The sequence below is a fragment of the Mirounga angustirostris genome, unplaced genomic scaffold (genome assembly GCF_029215605.1).
Source record: "Mirounga angustirostris isolate CCGP_5_RB_7025 unplaced genomic scaffold, mMirAng1.0.hap1 SCAF_8, whole genome shotgun sequence".
Lineage (NCBI taxonomy): Eukaryota > Metazoa > Chordata > Mammalia > Carnivora > Phocidae > Mirounga > Mirounga angustirostris.
In genome coordinates, this window is record NW_026991716.1 from 50450859 (window position 1) to 50477229 (window position 26371).

At 36.3% G+C, this 26371-nt stretch overlaps 1 protein-coding gene across 1 annotated transcript in view; it reads right to left on the reverse strand.

Annotated features, from left to right (window-relative positions):
- HMGCLL1 (3-hydroxy-3-methylglutaryl-CoA lyase like 1) overlaps window positions 1-26371 on the reverse strand; it is a 181098-nt gene that overhangs the window by 106368 nt on the left and 48359 nt on the right. Inside the window, exons 2-3 of the mRNA XM_045867038.3 lie at window positions 25228-25308; window positions 24897-25004 (exon numbers count right to left, since the gene is read on the reverse strand). Of these exons, the coding sequence (XP_045722994.1) occupies window positions 24897-25004; window positions 25228-25308 (189 nt within the window). The remainder of the gene's footprint in view (window positions 1-24896; window positions 25005-25227; window positions 25309-26371) is intronic.

A 26371-nucleotide genomic window follows, 5' to 3' on the forward strand; every position in this document is an offset into this window, starting at 1 on the left:
TCCTATGCATTATTATCATTGGATTACTATTTGTTTTCATAATGATAACAAATGCATACGATGGAATACATAGTAAGAAAATTTAACCCATCCTTCCAAGCCTTTATTTTTCTATATTTTCTATGAATCTTTAAAAATCAACCTTAAATTATCAAATCTTCTAGTTTGCCACAAAGTCTTTAATTTAGCCCCTTAGAGCAAATAACTGATGATCAAATCTCAATCATCACATAGACAAATTACCACTGACATAACCATGAGCGTTACATATTTAGGAAATAAATTATGGCAGGAACAATAAATAAAAGGAATAATACATAAATAATGAAAAGTATACAAAAAGAGCATGGAGAAAGCTGTAAAATGCACCAAACCAAAATCTGTATCTTCAATATGGGAATGGATGAGGAAAGACTTGCTTTTTCTCTATACATCTTGACTTGTTACAATAAGGAAGTATTATTTTTAATTTTTTTTAATTTTTTTTATTTATTTGACAGAGAGAGAGAGAGAAACAGCGAGAGAGGGAACACAAGCGGGTGGAGTATGACAGGGAGAAGCAGGCTTCCCGCTGAGCAGGGAGCCCAATGTGGGGCTTGATCCCAGGACCCTGGGATCATGACCTGAGCTGAAGACAGACACTTAACTGACTGAGCCACCCAGGTGCCCCTTATTTTTAATTTTAAAATGAAATAAAAATTAATCAAAGTACAAATGCTTTATAATATAACTACACACTTTTAAAAATATGAAATATTACAATATTTACTGCTATTAGCCAATTGGTCTTACTTTCAGTGAAATGCCAGTGGAATTACATTTAATACTTTCAAGGAATATAATATGGATTAAATGAGTTTTTAAAACATCTTAAATTTAAATATTTAAGATGCAAAAAAAAGTTGACTGCCATCATACCTTACTGACACTTAAGCCTCCAAGTTTCATTCGATCCAAACACATTTACTTCTGTCTAAAAGATGATTCTTGCTTACTTCTTAGGGATCACATTCACTATCTGCCACCAGTATCTGCATTCTGTATGAAGACTAATCACTGTGTTCATCTACAGTGCATAGAACCCAAGTCTCTAATTTCATGTTGAGCCTATTCGACTTTAAGCCAGATGTTTATTAAGCACCTACTGTGTCCAAAACCCTATACTAAATCCACGGTAAATAGAAATACAGGCAAGTAAAGTCCTTGCACTAAATAATTTGCAATAGAGTTGGGGAGATAAAACAGATGCATATGGAAAACACTTAATTTAAAGGAATACACTGGTTATAAATGAGAGCACAGGTTAAATGAGTTCAGAAAGGGGAAAGGTTTGTAGGGCCTATAATAGTCTAGGAGAGTTACAAGAGGTATGGGATACAAACTGTAGAACATGACTACAGCATATTAAAATTTAAAAAGCTAGGGGCGCCTGGGTGGCTCCGTCAATTAAGTGGCCAGCTCTTGCTTTCGGATCAGGTCATGATCTCAGGGTCTTGAGATTAAGCCCTGGGTCAGGCTCTGTGTTCAGCAGGGTATCTGCTTGAGATTCTCTCTCCTTCTGCCCCCTCCCCCTCTCACTCTCTAATTAATAAATAAATCTTTAAAAATAAATAAAATTTATAAAAGTGGCCACAGCAATATCTCTAATCCTACATGCTCTTCCAGAAGCTCAACAGTCCTATCAAGAGGTGAACTGTGTTACCTCCCACTTAAACCTAGGCAGACTTGTGATTGCTCCAAGCAATAGAGTATAACAGAAATAATAACATGTGACTTGAGAGCCCAGGTTATAAAAAAGGATACAGCTTCCATATGGCTTTCTCTTTGGGGGTGGGGGGAGAGCCACTGCGGGGAAATCAGTTAACATGCAGTGAGAAAAATTAGCTTCTGCAGAGAGGCCATTTGCATGAGCCCAGGTGGAAAGACCCACGTGCAAAGAAACTAAGGCCCCCAGACAACAGCCAGCATCAGCCCCTAAATTTGTGACAGAAAGAACATTCAGATGACTTTAGCTTCCAGCATTCAATTTACCCAGATGAAGCCCCAGACACTGTGGACCAGAGACAAGGTGTCCTCCCGTGTGTGAACTGTTCAAATTCCAACCCTCAGATTTCATGAGCATAGCATATATTCATTTATACCACTAAGTTCTCAGGTAATTCATTACAGAGCCATAAAAGCTGAAACACAGAAAATCAATAGAGTTGGAAAAGAGAGAGCAATAGGTGCAGCAGTAGGAAAGCATTATCTGGCTAGAGAAGATTATGAGTAAATAATGTGGGAATAGATTATAAATGAAGATAGGGGACCATACACTGTGATGTGTCCTCCAGTTATGTTCACATTATTCTAAAAATACAGAAGGCAGTAGAAAGCCATCGGGAATTGGTGTTGAATTAGCTGAAGACTGAGATGCATGCAGTATTTTGGAAAGATCAACATGGGAACAAGGCAAAGGGCAGTCTAGAGACAAGTGAGGCAATTCTCAGGCAATTGTGAGAATTCAGCATGCAACAAGTTCCAGAAGAATGGTACTGGGAATAGAAGTTCCCAGGAAAAATTAATAGGACACACTGGCTAGTCGTGTAAGGGAGAGGACTTTATTCAAAAATGTAGTCCCCATTAGTTTATAGCCTTTTAAAATTATTTAGCATTTCTGCATATTTCAACACAGTCTTTCATTACATATCTATGAATTTAGCCTTTCTGTCTGATGCTAGATTGTAAGGTCTGCCTTTCTGTGTCTCTTTCTCACACACACCAAGTGTACATGCAAACATGTACAAACAAATTATAGTAAAAAAAAATTAGAATACCACTTCTAATTTCAAAGTTACTACTAGTTTGAGGGCACTGTAATGAAATCTAAAACAACACTCTTACTGGACAGTAATCTTAATATTACTAATACTTATGTCTAACTAAACATAGCATGTTTAAATATTTATTAGAAATATTTACATATGGGTGCCTGGTGGCTCAGTTTGTTAACCTACGGCCTTCAGCTCAGGTCATGATCCTGGAGTCCCGGGATCAAGTCCCACATTGGGCTCCCTGCTCAGCAGGATTCTGCTTCTCCCTGACCCGCCTCCCTCTTGTGCTTTCTCTCTCTCTCATTCTCTCTCAAATAAATAAAATCTTAAAAAAAAATATATATATATTTACATAACCATGGTAACAGAAATGAATAAAGTGCTTCTCTAACCAATACACAGATTTGGTGAAAGTGTGCATCAAAAAGCAGCATAAAGGGCACAAAACACATTCTTTAAGAAATATAGGTCATATTGACCTGTACACTATTATTTCATTCCACACGTAAATTAATAAAAATTTGAATAGATGTTTCAGTCAGTAAAAATGAAAAATGAATAGAGATGATAGTAGCCAAATTTCCAGGTCATTAAACCTAAACTTTGATAATCACTGAAGATACCATAGTGAAATTATAATACATAAATTTGATTCCAACAAATCAGTACTTTTTCTTTTTAAAATAGTCACAGTATAATGAGGTAATCTAATAAGTAGTAGCATTCAGTCTAAATTTGGTCAATAAAAACAGTTATGTAAAGAGCTTTAGAAAATCCTGATAGGATATAATTTTATTACAATGAATAAATAAAATGGGTTTCAAGTAAAGGTATAAAATTCTTGCCTTACTATTTTTTTTTTTTTTAACTCGGGAAGCTTATGCTATACTACAATCTTGATGTTATTTTAATGTCTAAAGTTTAAACTATTATTCAAACAATAATGGAACTATTCCTTTACAGCATTATTTTGACATTTTAATGAAACCTTTCTACATCTGGTTTGATTTAACATATTTCAAAGATTACGCTGTGACTTTTCATTTAAGATCATAAAAATCCCCATAATTTGGTTGATAACATACTTTGCTATCATCTGGCCACAGTCTGGAAATGGCAATACCTAAGTCTATCTGGCCAACAAAACCGGCTATACCTTGGTTAATCAATTTCTTGGGAATCCACTTTATATATGGATTCAAATAATATTTGTGTAACACTTTGCAAGGGTATTAAATATATGCAAAAGGTCATAAAGATTAGAGTGTAATAGAGATTTTATTTGCTACTGTCATGTGGTAAATTTAGACACTCCACATTATACATATTTAGACATCTTACTAATATTTTGTCATTATCTGAATACTATAATCTCTCCTAAATACACAGGGTCCTCATCCAAGTTTTCTGAGTTTATTGGGATTTCAACATAATGCACAAGTCCTAAACAATGACAAAGGGTTTCTCATAAACTAAATGAGAGAAAAAACATTAGAAGTTTCAATTATATTTTGTACACTAGCTATTAAATTTACATTGATGGGATACCAAAGTTAATTTAAAAATGTCCTAAGACCTTAAAAAATAATTTTAAAAACTCATTTCAATATTTGAATACTGATTCAATATTTTATGCACTTACTACCTATTTAACATGGCATAGAAAAATGAAGCAGACACATAGAACACACAGACCAACAGGGAAAGATATGTGTGTATATGTGTACACACCAAACCACAAAATATGAATGTCATGTGATCTGGAGTTTTATGTAGCACAGATAAGAAAGCATTTTTCTTGGTAAACTAAATTAGAATAATGAGACAAATATTTAAGCTACACTTTGTCTAGGCTAAATGTAAATAACTGAGGGGCCTGTTTTTTAACAGAGCAAATTATTCTAAGGATTTAATGAAGCAAAACTATTCATAGAACTTGAAACTATTCAAAAATACTCACAGAACAAGACTATTCACATATATGTACATATTTATTTTTCTATGATAAATTGAACTATGTACTGAAAAGGGTTTAATTAGCCTAAACTTAAAACATATGTTTTTATTAAAATTCTTCAAATAATTATGGGGAGAAAGATTTTATAGAATCTTTTTTTTTTAAATCACAAAATTCTTTCATTTTCAAGTCCAATGAAATGAAAGTAAAAACATCTATTACTCTTGATCTCTCTTCCAAATAACAGCTGATAGAGAAAACAGAATATTCACTAAGTAAATATGGCTCATTTCCAACTAAATATACGTTGTCTGATATGTTCAATAAAGTGAAATATTTATAATTAATTTTAAATAGAAGTGCAGAAAAAAACTGAGGTTCTATTTTTTTTTTTTTTTTTAGAAGAACTGACTCCTATTCACTTAACACTGATTAACATTTTTTCCTTTTCCCAGAACAAATTCAATTATAAAGATAACACATGGTACAGGGCTTTAAGTTCCAGAGCTGCATTATAAAAATTTTTATGGAAGTCTCACATACACTGATGACATATAAAATCACTACATTTATTATTTTAACTCAATAAGAGTTTAGTCACTACCAAGACTGCAAAATACGTAAGAGAGTTTAGTTGTTTTGTATCACCATGGAAACTATTCAATGCATCTCTGTGGCTCTGTTGAAGGTGAGGAGATTGTGTTTTGGGGTGGAAATATTAAGAATTCAACTTAGCATTGTGTTCTTAAATGGCAAAAGTGTTCAGAGTAGAATCTAAAATTAATGTGAGGGAAAAAATACTTAGAGATTCCATCTTTACAGTGTTATCTGCAAAGTGGTATCTGCCAAATTATATTACTTGACCACCTCTTACAACTGGATCTTATAACCTAAATATGGAACTCTACTTTTACTCCTTTTTCTCTGCCCTGATACAGCCAATATGACCAAGTCAAACATCACTGGGTGAGCATTACCCATTGTCCTTTCCTTCACTCCAATCACCTACCAAAGAACTCAAATTTTTCCTCCCTCTCATTCTTTTTTTTTTTTTTAAGATGTTATTTATTTATTTGACAGAGAGAAAGAACACAAGCAGGGGGAGTGGGAGAGGGAGAAGCAGGCTTCCTGCAGAGCAGGGAGCCTGATGCGGGGCTCGATCCCAGGATCCTGGGATCATGACCCGAGCTGAAGGCAGACACTTAATGACTGAGCCACCCAGGCGCCCCCTCCCTCTCATTCTAACAAGACTGCTGCACCTTATTTCTTCTCATAGTATATTAAGAGGGAAACTGAGAAGTGCTAGGAAAAAGAGGAAAAGATAGAAAATCTAAATAAAATAGCAATAAAGTTGGAGGAAAATAGGATGGGAGGTGAGAGATATGTCTTGGTGGCAAGATGCTTTTACTGCTCTGGAGCAGTGAACAAATATGAGAAGAGAAGACAAAAGGGCAATTATACAAAATGTTTCTTTAATCATTATGCTGAGTCTCCTGTAATGGCCTACAAGTAATGCATATAAAGATTGGAACACCATTTGATTCTTTTACATTGCTATATTATATTTCTGTATGTATGAATTCAGGCAAAAACTTTGCCACTAGGATGAGCCCATGATTGTTGTGCTCTTCCAGAATATTGGTATAAATAGTCTCATATATTTAAAATACATAAAATACGTTATATAACATATAGTACTCAGTTATACCTCCTATTAAAATTGTTACTCTAGAGTTAAGCAGAAAGCCCATATTCACCATGTCCTACAATATTTGGCACAAGAAATATGTAAATATTTGAGGAGAAACAAGTTTCAAAATGTATAGAACCAGAAGCTACCCTATAAAAAATTCTGCTAAACATTATATGTGTAAAACTCTAAGTGAATGAATCAGTTTTCATCAATGTCAAATTAAATGGAAGTTCTTTCTTACAAATAAATGCAATATGCAGTATATAAAATTAAGTACATCATTCATATTTTTGTTTTTATCTTTTACAAAAATCACAGTATAGAATATATCAAAATTCTCCACTATGAAGGGTACAAAATTATAGTAATTCTTTGGAAATAGTATAGCTGTTTATAAGGTTATACATCACAAAGTATTAGATACAATGTAACAAAACATTACCAAAAATGTATTAAACTGAAATACACTCTGCTAACCTACCAAATATAAAAACAAAAAACAAAACCTTAACACCACAAGAGAAAAGACTGAATCATCTTTCTAGCTTCTCCATAGAAAATATTATAAAGTGCTATTATGAGAAAGAGGCAAACTAAAAATATGCAGTCAAAAAATAAAGAAAAAAATGAAGAAATGGAAAATCACAACAGGACTACAACTAGCAATGAGACTGAATCAGTAAAACTGAACAAAGAAAAGCATAGGACTAGATGGTTCTATCAAACATTTAAAGAAATCTTAATGCCAATCCTTCTTCCAATTCTTACAAAAAATTCAAGAGGAGGGAATACTTCCAAACTCATTTTATAAGAACATGCAGTAGAAGCTGGTCTTATAAGGCCTTGATACCAGAACCAGACAAGGTGTTACAAGAGAAGAAAACTACAAGGCAATATTCCTAATGAACACAGAGGAAACAATCCTCCACAAAATACTAGCAAACCAATAGGATGTGTAAAGGATCATACACCACGACCAAGTGGGATTTATCCTGGGATGCAAGAAAGATTTAACATGCACAAATAAATTAATGTGATACATTACAACGACAGAATCAAGGACAAAAGCCACATGATCATCTCAATATATGTCAAAATTTGACCAAAAAAATGCTTCATCAAAAAGCATTTGACAAAATTCAACACTGTTTCATGATAAAAACTCTCAAACAAATAAAACTTTAGAAATAGAATAAAGGTACTTCAACTTAAGAAGGACCATATATGAAGCTCACAGCTATCACTGTACTCAACAGTGAGGAACTTTTCCTCTGAGATCAAGAATAAAACAGGATACCCACTCTTTCCATTTCTATTCAACACAGAATTAGAAGTCCTAGCCAAAGCAATTAGGCAAGAAAAATAAAGGCATGCAAAGGAAAAGAAGAAGTAAAATTATCTCTGTTCACAGATGACATGATCTTTTTTTTTTATAAGATTTTATTTCTTTATATATTTGAGAGAGAGAGAGCATGCAAGTGAGCAGGGGGAGGGACAGAGGGAGAGGGAGAGAGAAAATCTCAAGAGGACTCTGAGCTGAGTGCAAAGCCCAACATGGGGCTTGATCTCATGACCCTGAGATCATGACCTAAGCCAAAATCAAGTCAGATGCTTAACTGACTGAACCACCTACACGCTCCATGGATAACATGACCTTAAATGTGGAAAACTCTAAGACTCCACATAAACAAAAACAAAAAAACTCTTAGAATTTAAAAATTCAGTAAAGCCACAGGATACAAAATCAGAATACAAAAATCAGTTGCACAAGAACAGACATATAGATCAATGAAACAGAATAGACAATATCAGAAATGGACCCTCAACTCTATGGTCAATTAATCTTCAACAAAGCAGGAAAGACTATCCAATGGAAAAATGACAGTCTCTTCAACAAATAGTGTTGGGAAAATTGGACAGCCACATGCAGAAGAATGAAACTGGACCACTTTCTTACACCACACACAAAAATAAACTCAAAATGGATGAAAGACCTAAATGTGAGACAGGAGTCCATCAAAATCCTAGAGGAGAACACAGGCAGCAACCTCTTTGACCTTGGCCACAGCAACTTCTTGCTAGACACATCTCCAAAGGCAATGAAAACAAAAGCAAAAATGAACTATTGGGACTTTATCAGGATAAAAAGTTTTTGCACAGCAAAAGAAAGAGTCAACAAAAATAAAAGGCAACATGCAGAATGGAAGAAGATATTTGCAAATGATTTTTCAGATAAAGGGCTAGTATCCAAAATCTATAAAGAACTTATCAAACTCAACACCCACAAAAAGAAATAATCAGGTCAAGAAATGGGGAGAAAACATGAACAGTCATTTCTCCAAAAGAAGACATACAAATGGCCAACAGACATATGAAAAAATGCTCAACATCACTCAGCATCAGGGAAACTCAAATCAAAACCACAATGAGATACCACCTCACACCAGTCAGAATGGCTAAAATTAACAGGTTAGGAAACAGCAGATGTTGGTGAGGATGTGGAGAAAGGGGAACCCTCTTACAATGTTGGTGGGAATGCAAACTGGTACAGCCACTCTGGAAAACAATATGGAGGTTCCTAAAGAAGTTAAAAATAGAAATACCCTACAACCCAGCAACTGCACTACTAGGTATTTATCCAAAGGATACAGTGATTCAAAGGGGCACATTCACCCCAATGTTTGTAGCAGCAATGTCCACAATAGCCAAACTATGGCAAGAGCCCAGATGTCCACTGACAGATGAATGGATAAAAAAGATGTGGTGTACACACACACACACGGAATAGTACTCAGCCATCAAAAAGAATGAAATCTTGCCATTTGCCACAACGTGGATGGAACTAGAGGGTATTATGCTAAGCAAAATAAGTGAGAGAAAGACAAATACCATATGATTTCACTCCTATGTGGAATTTAAGAAAAAAAAATGAACACAGAGGAAGGGAAGGAAAAATAAGATAAAAACAGAGATGGAGGTAAACCATAAGAGACTCTTAACTACAGGAAACAAACTGAGGGTTGCTGGAGGGGAGGTTGGTTGGGGGATGGGGTAATTGGCTGATGGGCATTAAGGAGGGCACTTGATGGCATGAGCACTGGGTGTTATATGCAACTGATGGATCACTAAGTTCTACCTCTGAAACTAATAGTACACTATATTTTAACTAAATTGAATTTTAAAAAATCATTTAAAAATCAGTTTCATTTCTATACACTAACAAACCATCCAAAGAGGAAATTAAGACAATCTCATATACAATAATATCAAAAAGAATAAAGTACTTAGGAACTAAGTTAACCAAGGAGGTGGAAGAACTATACACAAAAACTATAAAACATTGATGAAAGAAATTAAAGAAGCTAGAAACAAACAGAAAGACATCCCATGTTCATGGATTCCAAGATTTAGTGCTGTGAAAATGTCCACACTACACAAAGTAATCTATAAATTAAAAATGCAATCCCTATCAAAATCTCAATGCCATTTTTTTACCAAAGTAAAAAAAAAAAAATATCCTAACATTTATATGAAACCACAAAGAAACCCAAATAGCCAAATTAATCTTGAGAAAGAAGAATAAAGCTGGATATATTACACTTCCTGATTTCAAAATATATTTCAAAGCTACAGTAACAAAAACAACATGGCAGACATATAAACCAATGGAAAAGAATAGAGAGCCCAAAAACAAACTGATGCATGTACCTTCAATTGCTCTTTGACAAGGATGCCAAAAATACACAATGGGGAAAAGACAATCTCTTCAATAAATGGTGCTGGAAAAACTAGATACCAACATGTAAAAGAATGAAATTGGATCCTGATCTTACACCATACATAAGAATGAACCCAAAATGGACTAAAATTTAAGAACTAGAACCATAAAACTCTTAGGAAATTAAAAAAAAAAAAGCGCTTTACAGCACTAATCTTGGCAATGACTTTTCATATAGGACATCAAAAGGATAACCAACAAAAGCAAAAACAGACAAGTGGGACTACACAAAACTAAAAAGCTCTGCACAGCAAACAGGAGAGTGGAAAGGCAACCTACAAATTGAGAGAAAATATTTGCAAACCACATATAAGAGGATAATATCCAAAATATAGAAGGCATGCTGCCACCCTTATAGCAAAAATAACAACCCAATTAAAAAATGGGCAAAGAATTTGAATAGATATATTTCCAAAGAAGACATACAAATGGCCAACAGATATACACATGCTCAATATCGCTAGTCATCAGGAAACACAAATCAAAACCACAATAAGATCATTACTTTACACATGTTAGCATGGTTAATATGAAAAACACAGAAGATAACAAGTGTTGGCAAGGAAGTATGTGGAGAAAATGGAACTCTCGTACACTGTCAGTGAAAATGTAAAATGGCACACCCACTAGGGAAAACAGTGTGAAAGTGCCACAAAAAAATTAAAAATAGAAATACTGTATGTTCCAGCAATACTACTTCTAGGTATTTATCTATAAGAATTAAAATCAAAATCTTGAACAGATATCGGCATTCCCAAGTCAGAGCAGCATCATTTACAATATCCAAGATGTGGAAATAATCTAAATCTCCATGAATGAATGAATGGATAAGAAAATGTGGTATAAACTGACAACAAAATATCAAAAAAAGTAAATTTTGCCAAATGCAACAACACAGATGAACCTTGAGTACATTACACTAAATGAAATAAGCCAATTATAGAATGATAAATACTGCATAATTCCACCTATATGAGGTATCTATAATATAGTCAAACACATAGAAGCAGAGAGTACAATGGTGATTGTGAGGGGCTGAGGGAAAAGGAGAAATGGGGAGTTGTTATCCAATGGGTAAAGTTTTAGTTATGCAAGATGGTTAACTTCTGAATGTGTTGTACAATATTCTGCCTATATTTAGAAATACTGTAAAGTACCCTGAAAAATTTAAGAGGGTAGGTCTCATGTTACATTTCCTTCCCATTAAAAAAAAGTATTATGATGTAACCTCAGACACTTAATTTTTAAAATACTTTTCCTTAATTTCAAGGTAACTTGGATACTTGATAACTTTTAAAACTACAATTTCATGAGGTTTTTTGCTCATTCAAAATTATTAATTTTACTACCTAATTTTATACTTGACATTACACACACTTTTTTCTTAATGAGGGTCCTCCAATTGATACCTTCAAATTCAGAAGTTCCCTATAAGTGGTTAGCCTGTGTCCCCTAGTGATTCCCAGATCTCAGAATGAGAAAGATAGCCCTGAATGGTCCAGATACTACCGGTTAGCAACAGCATAACAACTTACTCCATTTAGAGTTATGAGACCTATGTGCTGGCCAACTACTCTCAAAACTAAATGACCTCAGGTTCCAGATCATACTTTGCACCTTACCAAAAACACAATCCTTGAAGAGGAAGGCAATTGAGCCATACATAACCTAATGTTTGTTCATTGGAAAACTACATATTCCCTAGTTCAAATGTTTGTGATAAGGGACCTTGACAGAGGCAACAAGGTTAAAACTTGACAGCATTTCAGAAGCATCAAATAGGAAGTAAAGTTACCAAGAGGAGAAGAAGGGGAATAGACTATAACACGATGTGTTCTTTGGGTAGTATGATTAACATTGATAAGTTTGATGGAAATGAAAAAAGATCCTAAACAGAGTAAAAATTGGGTCAGAACATTGACCCCACCATCATTCAAAGGAATCTTTGTCATTGTCATCATGGGTGCCTCCCTGACCCCAACCCATATACTTTATCTTTGTTGGTGCAAGCCGGCACCCACTGTGATATGGAATCAGGGGACTAAACAGAGATATACAGAACCTAAGAAGCATAAAGAGAAAGACTCATTGAGAGAACAAGAGACTCTAAAACATATGTGGGGTATAGGACATTTGGAGAGGTAAGGAAAGTGAATTTTCAAACTCCCACAGTAGGATACAAATTAGGTCCCTTTTAATCTTCCATATGATGCACAAGTGAAGACTGGAAGGACTTAATTATTTTGACATTCTGAATGTATATATGCAAGTCATTGCCAACCCATGATCCTGTGGGACCCACAATTTTATCTTAATTACATCCAACTGAAAGAATTAAGACCCTTCCTCTTGTTAGCTATGCTCTATGTAGACAAAGACTTACTGAAAACCATGCCTGGAAATCTCCTAGAAAACGCATTCCCACCAGCAGGAATATGGGCATGGCCTTACTGCAAGGTCCAGTGTACTTTGAGAATTGCTTCTCAAACACCAATGTCTGAAGACCGCCTGGGTCAGAATTATCTGGGATGGTTTATAAAATGCCTATTTCTATATTTCACGGCAGCCCCAATGAATCAAAATTTCTGAGAGCATAAACTGTAAATGTGCATGTTGGAGAAGTTCCTTGGTTGATTTATATGAAGAGTCTAGAGGAGTCTGAACCTCCATCCTGGAGTGAAGAATCAAAATTTTAGAGTAAGTTTCTCCTTCAACTCACATAGACCCAATGGAATAAGATTTTTCTTTTGCTTTCTGTGAGCATCACCACTGTCCAGAGTGCTGTGGTTAGGTCACACCACCCCAACTTATTCGACTCCAGAAAACTGGTGTCACCTTAGATCAGACCCCCATGACCACAATAGCTGAGGACAGAATTATATCACAGTTAGTCATTCCTTGGCTGGAACCCTGTTCTCCTCTCCCCAGTATTTCAGAATAGTTTGCAACTAAGCCCTTGAAAGTTTTGAGAACTCCAGAATCCTATTTTTCCTTAATAGTTCATGTAATTCTTGAAGTGCTCCCAAATTTCCTCTAGCCATAGCAAAATGTCAAGCTGCTTTGCCTCTCTGATCCTTTGCATGTACCATCTGCCTGAAAATCATTTTTTTCATCGAGTTCATTTATTTCATCCAATATTCAGCTCAAAAACTCCTAAGATATTCTCAACAATCAGCTTGATTCACATGTTTCTATTATCTCCATAGCTATGTGTGTATAAAATTGCTCTCATCACATTTTGTATGATTTATTGTTTTATATGTTTCTCTCCCTGACTAAATTATTAGCTCCTTGAAGACTTTGCATAAAAGGCATTTAATAAATGGTTGTTTAAATGAACTGAAATTTCTCTTCCTTGTTGTTTATTCTATTTTGAATTCAACTCATCTTGAATCATGATTCTTTTCTCTACTAATTCTTATAAGATTTTACTGTTAGCAATGATGGTGATAATGATAAAAACAAACATTTACTTTATGCCAGTCTGTATGTTAGACCTATGTGTGTTGAATTCCTTATTTGAATATCTATTTAAATGTTTTTAACAATCCAGTGAGAGCAACAATTTTTGCAGAAGATAACTAGAGATATTAAGGATGAGGAAGATGACCCAGCTAGTGACTGGGAGAGCTGGGATGGGACCCAAGTCTACCTGACTGTAAAGCACATTCTCTAATACCTCTTTGATAAATATAACCCCTATATCTTCTATTGTCTTTATCTTTTATCTTAGTCATTGCTAAAGATTTCATGTGTCACAAAATCAAGGGAAAACTCCTAGAAAGATCCCACCCTCAAGTTAAACAATTTTGGTGGGGACAGATGGTTTAATGATCTAAACCAGTGCCTCCCAAACTAGATTCATCATCAGAACTACTTGAGGTACTTTAAAATATACAGATTTCTTGGACCCATCTGTACAGATTCCGATTCTGTTCTGCTGTAAGACACAGGTATCTCTAGTCCCAAAACTTCTCAGGAGATGTTAGCCATCCACAAGACAGAATCACAGCAGATTCAATCACAAAGCCTGCTGCTGGCTTCTGCTCAAGGGAAGACCAATCAGTGTATCTGAGGCTCCCACTTCAATAAAGGAGATTCATTTTATTTTTATTCAGAGGCAAATACAGATTATATGGATCTAAAATGACTGAAATATAGAGAGGAAGCTTCTTTAAGAAAAATACAAAAATATCTAACTTTTGTAACTTTCACTGAAATATATGTCCAGGTGAGTACATTGCTAGGGCCCCTCTTGGGAGGGAATCTATACGAACATTTCAACATAGTTTTCCTGTCTGTAGCACATATTGAGGTCCTAACTATGTTTTAACTAGAGTGAAAAAAATTCCATGGATTAAAAAATAAATAAAAGTTTGGAAATTACCAACCTTGGTGAAATGTCTTACTATGCTCTTAACAATGTCAAGATAGTTAAGGATCTTCATGAAATACATACTCATGGTGTCTTACTGCATTCTCTTTCCTTCCCACTTCAAGCGGAAAAAAACTATCAAGAAAGTAATGAGATCAGTCTGGAATGTCTTATTCTTGGTATATCCATAATATCTCTGAGTCTATCTATGTTTATAAATTCTCTGCTTAATAAACCATTGCAAATTCTGCCAGGAAATAGACTTAAACTCATGGACTTATAACCCTCATTTTCCCCTGCTTGCTAATACAGTCTGCTGAATCATTTTTTAAAAATATTTTTGAAGGATTTTGTTTTTGTTTTTGTTTGCCCCAACACCTCCACCATCACCCAGAACAACATTCACATAAGTTCAAAATAAGCAAGCAATGTCAGAAGGCGTTTGCCTACCGTCTACTAGCTAGATGAGATGTAACTGATGGTATTACTTTCCATATGCAGGAGTGTAGGAGGAAAGACGGGTACAGAATGCACAATTTCTTCAACACATGCGATCGATTACTATAAAAATGTAAATAATGTGGTTTCAGACACTATAACTCAAAACTCAATTTGAGCAGTAACTCCTCTTAAATGTAATACATTTGTAATTTCAGTAATGAGAAAAAATGAGACTAGAGCTCTTCCTGACAATTCTGGGTGGAAATGCTCTACCCAGCTATGAATAGCATTGTAGGCTGGGTACTATAACCTTGTCTCATTCACAGACTCTGCACAAACCCCATATATCTTAGCCTCAGTAGCACACAGGAAATCTTGGTCTGCTTGAAGAAGTAAGACAGTTTTAATAAATCACAGTCTTATAATAATAAACACAGGAAATCTCTGGAAAATTGAACATCTAGTTTTCTCCCCCCACCCAATACCCTGTTTTGGCTACACTACTAAAATGATCTGACATCACACTTAAAAAACTTAAGTCCAGAAGCCTTAAAACTAATTTGGTCTGGTGTATAATTTCCTGTTCTTCTTTATTCAACATTACCTTTGTGTTCTAAGGACTTTTGTACTGCCCGGTATTGGATAGCATGCACATGTTTTCAAGAGTGACCAAATCAAGTAACATATGACCCCTACTCTTATACAAGTGCAGGAAGGACATTTTAATCATAATCCATTAAGGTCTACAAATATTCATTTTTAAATTATAAAATAAAGCTAATCTACCCAATGGATTTGTGGGTTATAGACCGGAAGACCAATGTTTCAGACAGAGAAACCAGTCATTTTATTCAATAACACTTCCCAGTTTCCTAAGATAAACAAAACAAATACACATTAGTTATTCTTTGTTCAGGTCAATGCCTTTGTGACCACCCTCCTGGTCTTCCCGTGTCAAAACAATCATGTTCCTAACATCACTCAGAAGTAGGGGCAAGAAGTCTCAAAGCTCCCAGTACATAATTTTCTTTCCATTCAACTGTGTTGCCTCTCATATATCATGACTTTGTGTTTGATAATAACACTGTCAACATTGTTATTTTCCATGCATGGAAGAAGTCATTTTTAAAATACTGTATCTAATTGTACTCATTCCATACTGACTAAATGGAGTTTCCCTTCTCTACTTACACTTCTTTCTATAAGCTACCTCTGCCCACAGTGGATAGTCACACGGACAAGAAGAGGGTAAGCCTGGGTTGTTTGAGGGAGACTATCAGTAAGGGCTATAGTAAAATGGTCTTACTACTGTGACAAGCAATGCCATCACTGTGAAAGTTCTATGATCAAATACAATGATTTGGCCATCATATGGATCCGGAGATCTCTATTTTATCAACAGTACAGAACGCAGAACTTTAAAAGGTTGGACAGAGTGACCAATGGCAAATTGCTTAGTGTGTTCAGTTTATCAGGTTCTATCTTATTATAACTAATTTACAGATATTCATTCGATTTGAAAACCTCTAAGTTTTCATTGTTTTTAGTGATTTAATTCCCATAATCCATTTTAATTTTACAGTTGCCTTATTGTGTCAATATTATGGTTATTGTTAGCAAATACACATTATTCAATTTTTGACGTCAGTGAAGAACTTGATGTGGTTTTTAATAGACACAATAAAAGCAATGAATGGGCAAATGAATAAATGGAAAGGATCTAAGCCATAGATTAAAAAAATACTTTGCCAAATCACATCATAAATGAGTAAGAGTCAGGTCCCAGATTTTCTACCATATCATTAGAAAATGAATAGGTTATTATATCTAAACAGTAGATGTGGGGCGCCTGGGTGGCTCAGTTGGTTAAGCCTTCAGCTCAGGTCATGATCCCAGGGTCCTGGGATCAAGTCCCACATCAGGCTCCCGGCTCAGCGGGGAGCCTGCTTCTCCGTCTGACCCTCTCCCCTCTCATGCTGTTTCTCTCCTGCTCACTCTCAAATAAATAAATAAATAAATAAATAAATAAATAAATAAATAATCTTTTAAAAATAAATAAATAAACAGTAGATGTAATATCACTAAAGCTCAGGAAACCTGCAACCTGAGGGCTTGGAGAAAAGTCCAACTGTTTTGGGGTTACTAAGAAATGCATTTCTTACTACATACTGTAAGCCGAATTCAATACAAAATTCATCAGTCTTAACTGAGAGTACTATAGAAAAGTAATGCTACAAAATTTGTAAGACTCGGTTATAAAAGGCTCACCACATTGCCTGTCTCTTGGAGCACTCACCTTCGCAATTCTACACCACCATTTTAGATGTCTTAGGCTCTGCCATGATGTAAAGAAATCCAAACTAGCCTATACAGAGAGACCACATAGAGCGGTTCTAAGAACACATGGAGAAAGAGGTGTCCAGCCAGCTCCCAGCTGCCCCGGCCTCCCAGTCCCTGCTGTTGCAGCTCTGACCACCATCTGTGGAAAACCTCTAGCCAGAGGTGCCCAACTGAGCCATGTCAAAATTCTTGATAGAAACCATAAGCAAAAACAATGGTTGTTACTGTCTCAGGAGATGGAATTTGGGGATTATTTGTTATGCAGATAATCAAAAGGGACCAGCATTCATTTTACTAGCTTTTGGGGCATGTGGCAGTTTCATATATGTGAATGAATACACGTGTGCACACACATATAGAGTATTTGCCACATGTTACACAATCAATGGAACAACATTGGACATACTGAAGCAATCTGAAGAGGCTGTGCTTTATGCCGTTAAATGCTGGGAAAAAATGAGGTAGAAAATATTACATGCTTGTTTTTTATTTTCTTGAAGAGCTAATGCAATTTTTCTATGTGGATATAGCTTTCATAGCACAATTTTATCCCCATCTACTTTGATTAACTATCAGAGCTCATTTACTAAAGAACTTTGTATCTATCTTTCTCTGAGATTAAATATTGAATATTGAGCAATTATTTTTGACATGTAAGAAATTCAACATGCTCAAGTTGGAGGGGGAAAAAAGCCTACTACAGTTAGAAACTATTGCTAAAAAAAAAAGACCCTTAAACTTCTTTTGGGGTACTTGGGTGGCACAGTAGGTTAGCTGTGGGACTCCTGATTTCAGCTGGGGTTGGGATCTCAGGGTTGTGGGAATGAGCCCTGTGAGAGGATTCAGGCTAAGGGTGGAGCCCGCTTAGGATTCTCTCTCCTTCTGTAACCCCCTCACCCCTGTGTGTGTGTTCAAGCTCTCTTTCTCTCTCAAAACAAAAACAAAAAACTTCTTTAATATAAGCCTATTTTATAAGGAAGCAGCACCAGTGTGTGCACCTGGACTGCCAATTCATGAGATAATAAAAAGGAAATGGAGACCTAAAGCCATGGAGTAGGACAGCAATTAAATGAAAGACAATCTTAGTGTGTAGCAGAAAAGAGTGTCCTAAACAAAGAATTGAGCACACTAAGGCAATGTCCGGTGAAGAGAATCAGGGTTAAATTCTGCTCCTCCTTCAGCTCCTCCTCCCTGAACTAGCTGGGTAAAAGGACTCCTGTAGTCATGAAATGGGCTGTGGTCTTGGTAAATCTCTTCTGCATCCTCTTTGGGGAGATGGCAGAGGCCAACTCATCTGGGGTGTAATGAATGAGACTTGCACTGGAACACTTCCCAGATGATGATTACCCTGTCAGTTAACTGTGCCTCAGAAGCAGAATAATGTGGGGGCTCTGTGTGTATGCACATGCTCTCTCAACATCTCTTTCTCTCACACACACATGCACACACTAACACACTCAACATCTATGCTAAATTACCCTTTTCCTTGCTTCTTCTCCACACATCCATCCTTTCAACAAGAGCAGAGCCAGAAAGAGAAGCAGGGGGATACTCAGAAGCAGAAGCTACAACCTCCCACATCTCATCAATGTAAACCTGAATCTGAAACTTCAATCCAGTAACTGTTTTCATTCTAATAAAAAATTCTATCACAGACAAAAGGAGGGCAGGGAAAAGTTCACCCATTCCTTGCTCACATTGTTCTTTGGCCATATTTTTAACTGTTCAACTGATTTGTAAGTAATTGTTAGTCTTTTTTTTTTTTTAAAGATTTTATTTATTTATTTGAGAGAGAGAGAGAGAAACAGCATGAGAGGGGATAGGGTCAGAGGGAGAAGCAGGCTCCCCGCCGAGCCGGGAGCCCGATGTGGGACTCGATCCCAGGACTCTGGGATCATGACCTGAGCCGAAGGCAGTCGCTTAACCAACTGAGCCACCCAGGCGCCCGTAATTGTTACTCTTTTAAGTGTATTTCTTTCTACTTTTACAGAGAAAATCTATTTCTACATCACGACGTGGGACCCATCCTTTAAAAATTTAAGAGGGAGTTAAAAATTAAGAGGGGGCATTTGCTGAGATTTTGCATATGACCTATGTAACAGTGTTGTATGCATTTAACGTAATTTTTTTTTAAGATTTTATTTATTTGAGAGGGAGAATCAGCAAGAGAGAAAGAGCATGAGCAGGGGGAGGGGCAGAGGGAGAGAGAGAGAGAGAGAAGCAGAGACTCTACTCTGAGCAGGGAGCCTGACTTGGGGCTCAATCCCAGGACCCTGGGATCATGACCTAAACCAAAGGCAGATACTTAACCCACTGAGCCACCCAGGCACCCCTGTAGTCTTATTTTTCTGTAAATGATGTTCACTTGAATCACTCATGTGAATGAAGGTATTTAAAACCAAATTGCTAAATACTATGAATGTAAAGGACTTGTTCACTTTTGGAAACTATTGTATGTATAATGATTTAAATAGCTTACTCCTCAAAAACTAACGATGTAATGTATGGCGATTAAAATAATAAATAAATAAATAAATGAATGAATGAATGAATGAATAAATAAATAAATAAATAAATAAATAAATAACTTACTTACTACTAAGAGCCACATTCCAAAATTGCAGTAAGCCTATCTTTTTTTTTATAAACATGTTTTCTTTCTGCTGTTATTGTTCATTCCATAGAAAGTGAGGAGCTATCTGGATTCATTTCAAATGTTCTTATGTTACATGTCACTCTTAGGAAAACTTTTTTCCAGATAAGTTGTAAAGAACATTTTTTTTTTTTTTAATGGCAGGTATTTTATCATCTTTGGCCATTTCGATTATAGGTGTGGGATCCTGTTTTATATGGCACCCTGCTACTGTGGAACTTTTCTTCTAGCTGCTTTAGAAAACTGCTGCCAAACAAAACAGTGGGAGGCAAATGTAAAAATGCTTTAAAATGCTAAAAAAAGAATAAGCGAACAAGCAGCAATCTAAACATAAACTAGAGGACTATTCCCATGACCTACGTTTAAGGGAAAGAAATAGAAGAAAATGCAGAGAATTAATGGAAGACCGATTTAGAGCCACATTCGTTGTCTTTAGAAGTGGAAATTACTTCAGATAATTACACGTAAGCTGTTGGACTAAAATTGTTCTGTCACATCTCAGACCTTGCTATAAGTTAGAGGAGTCTGATGTCATGACATTTTCTTCAAAAATGAATGATTAGGATATAAATTTTCAAAAGAAAAAATAACATTATGAATTAGTTCTGCTAATTTAATGCCTTTTTTTGTTAGCATAAAGACAACGAAATCAGCAGAATTACATGATGAGATGACCTCCAACCACAATAAAAACTGCTCTACTCAGGCAAGTTCAGTGAAATCTAAAACCCAAACACAACTATGGAAAAATCAAACTGCAAAAATGGGATATTCTCAATACTCAATATTGCCCTTTGAAAATCCCTTGATATGTTATGTAGTTAGTGACTGGTATAACTCTGGAAGAATCAATCTGATAATACCTTTGATTTAGGTACACTGCCTAAATCACACTACCCCCTTTTTTTTTTTTTTAACAGATTTGTGATTTTTAGTTCTAAGATTTTATTTAATTATTTGACAGAGAGAGAGCACTAGTGCGTGTGCAAGTGCGGGGGAGGGGGCGGGAGAGGAAGAGGGCTTGGTCCCAAGACCCTGGGATCATGACCTGAGCCAAAGGCAGATGTTTAACTGAGTCACCCAGGCACCCCTGGATTTGTGATTTATTTAAAACGTTTTTTTTTTGGTTTGGAATGCATGTAACCACATGAAAATTAAAAGTGAAATATGTAATGTATCTTTAGTATTTGAAGGATGAGTATCTTCAATTATTCAAATTGGGCCTACCTGATCCAATATTTAAACTAAACACACTTTAATCTTTAAGAAAAAGTTTTTTTATCAAAAAGAAGGAAGGTAACTTGTGTGGAGTCCCGTCAGTCAGTCCATCTGCTAGTCAGGCATTCCCTCAGGTAACACTATGGAGCACTGGTCAGCAACCAGGTGCTCTGGACTCTGGGCATTCACGTGCAGAGATCCATTCATGGGCCTTATTGTCCTGAACACTCCCATGCTCTAGGCAGCACTGCTAGGACTTCCCAGGCTCAAAGAAAGTCACGGACTCAAGCTCAGGGCAGAATGTAGACAGAAACACAGTACCAGAGGTACTTCCTCCTCACCATAGCTGTCCCCAAGAGCTACAAGGGGAATTCCATCATGTATTCAATAACACTTCGAGCCTAGGAAGTGTTCATTAAATCTCAATTGTTGAAGTCCTGAATTCACCTCCAGACCAAGCCCAGAATAAATCATCTTATTTTATGGTCCCATCACATACCTACTTAATGTGAGACCAGAAAACATTTTTCTATTACTGTATACAGAGGGACTGCCTTCCCTTTTGCTTGGACCATCGGATCTTTGAACTAGCTAAACAAGAAATATGGCCCTCCAGGAAGGGTTCTAGCCTCTTCTTTCTAAATGTCACCGGATGTGTCCTAGATGAGTTTCAAGAATAATCTCTCGAAGATTTTCTAATATTGTGTAATAATAGAATATGACAATGGGCATAATTTTAGCAAAGAAGAATATTTTGTAGGCAGCTTTATAAAACCATGGGAAAGTAATGTCTTGAAGAGGACCTAGTAAAATATATTATCTGAAATAAAAGTTTGATTGATCATCAATTAATATGACCAAGACCTCTCCTTTTTCCTGACATTACCCTCAAGTTATACCTGCCTTTCCAGTTTCTCTCCAACAATAATCGAATGTGTGAAACGAGCACTAACTGAATCAAACAAAGGCAATTTCATGAAGACTTAAATATGGTAAAAGGGTCTCACATTCTTTTAAAATTAATGACAGCTCATAAAATAACAATGGCTAACCATTTTGCAAAATGGCAATGTCAAGGAAGTATGTCTAGTCTCATAAAGCTATCTGTGCCTTCCTAAGGAAAAGATTTGTGGCCTTCATTACACAGGACCAAATACATGAACAAAAGTTAAGAGTCAGTTGTCCATACCAAAAAGTTGAAAGTATGCATTATTATTGTTTCAGGCTGATTGCTTCATTATTCATTTCACAATTACTTATTCAGCACCTACTTACTAGGCACTAAGCAAGGGGGTACAGTGATGAACAAGACCAACATGGTCACTCCTTCCATAACTCTTATAGTCTAGGAAACAGGTAATTTTAAAAATGTTTACCAAAAAATATATGATTATAAACAGTGACAACTGGGATGAAGGAAAGTTACATTTTTGTTTTGGGAAAAATAAAAGTAACCCTGATATTTGAAAACTGCCCCTGTGAAAAGTGATGTATTACTGTTAATTCTATTGTGGCTTCCGTTGCTCCCCAGGTCTTACAATTAAAAGGCTTCACTGTTTTAAGAATTTTTACATCATTCTATTGTAACTGCAGAGCAATGCAGAAATTGAGATCTACATAAGCAAGGACACGTAAGGTGCTATCTAGATACAGAGTCAGGACTTGTAATTAGGGAACAAGAAGAAGTTTGGTTTGGCAGAACCTTCAGCAAAATGAAGTAGAGAAATAGAGTTAAGGCTGGAAATGAAAGAAGGGGCTAAAGTATAGAGGACCTGGACTACCAGACTAGTTTCCAGACTCTCTTAATGGGGAGAAGGTAATCTCTGAAGAACTTAGAGGGGCACCTGGGTGGCTCAGTCAGCTAAGTGTTGACTTTGGCTCAGGACATGACCTCAAGGTCCTGGGATCAAGACCCATGTCGGGCTCTGTGCTCAGCAGGGAATCTGCTTCTCCCTCTACCTTTGCACCTCCTCCCACTTGCCCCTGCTCTCTCACTCTCTCTCAAATAAATAAAATCTTTAAAAAAAACATAAAGAACTTAAAAGGCTGTTATTTCTGGGAGATTTTAGAAGCAACAGGCAAAATATAAAAGGAAAGGAGAAATAGTGCTTATGAATATCATTTAAGTGACTACCACAATAATTGGCTAATAAGGGTGTGCATTACTAATGTTACCAATAGGACTGAAAAGAAAATACATATGTAGGCTATGCTGAGGAAAAATAATTTTTGTGTCAGTAACTGACTAGATATGGAAGAGAGATCTTTGAGTACTGAAGTCCAGGACTCCAAAGAGAACTGATGAGCTATTTATATAAAGCAGGGTGGTCAGAAAGGAGTTTGATTTTGACCCACCTGAGCTTGAGGTACACTGGTGGCACATCCAGCTGAAGCTTATCAGAGAAGCCAGGACCAGAAGTACAGATATGTCATCCTTTTAAGGTGACTGTTGACGTTGGAAGAATAGGCAAAGGAGAGAGCACAGAGAAAATGACTGAAGGCAGAATGTTAGGGGAACCTTAAACTTGTAATGAAATGACAGAAAAAAGAGCAAATGGGAGTGTAAATGAAGGAGGATTATTGAGAATAACAGCACCAAAGGAATGGGATGAGAAAGTAATCAGTGAAGTTAAGTGCTTGCGAGAGATAGAAGGATCCAAGGAATGAGAACATGTATTAGATAGTGAAGGAAAAGGGACTTAATGGTTACTAATCACTAATCACGTTTCAGACCAGAGCCAAGTCTCGGAAGTGATGATTGCTGCCACCTGCCTGTCAACTCTAGGTAAAGCTCTATCCTCTTTTAAGAGAAGATTCTAGGGGTACCTGGGTGGTGCAGCTGGTTAAGCATCCGACTCTTGGTTTTGGCTCAGGTCATGATCTCAGGGTCTTGAGATCAAGCCCCGAGTCTGGCTCCATACTTAGCATGGAGTCTGCTCTCCCTCTGCCTCTGCCCCTCCCACTCATGCTCTCTCTTTCTCCCTCTCTCTAAAATAAATAATCCTTTTAAAAAGAGAAGATTCTAGACAGCTCCCTTTACCTTGTGTATGATAGGCAGATAGATTTCTCTAGCAAATCTAAGTGCTAAAAAAAAAAAAAAAAAAGGCAAAGAGTAGGGTGCCTGGGTGGGTCAGTTGACTAAGAAACCGACTCTTGATTTTGGCTGAGGTCGTGATCTCAGGGTCATGAGATCAAGCCCTGTGTTGGCCCCATGCTGAGTGTGGATCCTGTTTAAGATTCTCTCTCCCTCAGCCCCTCCCCTGTTCCCTCTCCATTCTAACAGACAAAAAAACTGAAGCATCTGAAGGTATTCAGATTATTCACGAGGTCAGTAAAATAGTAAGTGGATGGCAGGCTCCTAAATTGCTATTTAAGTGCCTTATCTACTCATTATATTGAAACATACAGTCAGGTAGGCTTAGGATAGAGTTCCAAATAATTTTTTAGAAAATGTTTCATGATAGGGGTTTTTCTTTAATCATGTCTCAGTGCATGGGCTAATATTTTGTAAAATTATAGCAAATCAGTAATAATGTCAGGTTAATATCACAATTTATATCACACATATTTGCTAAATCTTGGAAAAGTTTAATTAAAGATTCAGTTAAGGAATTACAGATTTACATACCTGTGGTACCCATCTGGAAGACACAAAGCTGGTCACTTCTATTACAGACAAGCCAGTTTGGGAAAGTTGATTGATAAATTCAATTTTTATATCTGTAGGAACTATAACCTATGAAAGCATTAAAATTATTTTATAAGTAATTTGTATAGAGTCTATTGAAACATAAATAGAAAATTACTTCCTAACAAAAGCAAATTGTATTTAAGATGCATAAATTCAAAAGCAATTGAGAACATAATCATGTAATCTATAAAACCCAGGTAAGTCTTTAGAATCTTAATATTATGATTTAGCATTTGAAATAAACTGTGTAAAACTAATATCAAACTACCTTTTCATTCTGCAATCCATCCCTAGGTCCAACTTCCACTATTTTAACATACTCAGGGAATCCAGATAACTGGGATGGTTCCTGAAATGGAAAATACAAGGCAAGAAAAACACGTTAACTGTTAGAACATCAAACTTGCTTTTTTGAAAAGTCAAACAATTACACTTTGTTAAATAAAATTCTCACCCCAGAAAGCTAAAATGGTAAGAAATCGATACAATGCTACAATCCAAATATCAAGTTTATATCATTGGCAACATGAAGTCATTTTTTCCTTCTAGCTCAATGACATTCAGTCTAATTATGATTACAATTGAAAAGATGATTTTTTAAAGTATAACTGTGGGAAAGGTAACATACTCAGGATCTAAAAAGCAAACTTGTTAAGTAATTGCACACATGATGATAAATTTACCATCGTTACAATTAGTTTAAAAATTGTATCTTTTGGGGCACCTGGGTGGCTCAGTCAGTTAAGTGTCTGACTGTTGGTTTCAGCTCAGGTCATGATCTCAGGGTCATGAGATCAAGCCCCGTGTCCGGCTCCACGCTCAGCACAGAATCTTGGGAATCTCCCTCCCTCTGCCCCTCCCACTTATGCTCACTCACTCTCTTCCTCAAGCTCTCTAAAATAAATCTTAAAAAATAAAAATAAGGGGCGCCTGGGTGGCTCAGTCGTTAAGCATCTGCCTTCAGCTCAGGTCATGATCCCAGGGTCCTGGGATCGAGCCCCGCATCGGGCTCCCTGCTCCGCGGGAAGCCTGCTTCTCCCTCTCCCACTCCCCCTGCTTGTGTTCCTTCTCTTGCTGTGTCTCTCTCTGTCAAATAAATAAATAAAATCTTTAAAAAATAAATAAATAAATAAAAAATAATAAAAATAAAATTGTATCTTTGTATTAACAGACTTGCACTGAGCACAGTCGTAAAGATGCCACACTCCATACCTTGAACTTGAGGAATGTGGTTTTGGTTTTCTGTCATGTGCCCAGGATGCTGAGGCAGGGGAAAACGTATGCTGTTGATTTTCTGTGTCACACAGCACAACCAGCACCTATACACACAGCTTCCAGAAGGATAGAGCCCCTCCACTGGGACCTAAACCCTCAAAACTCCACTGGGAACACCTAGCTTTAAGCCCAGTGTA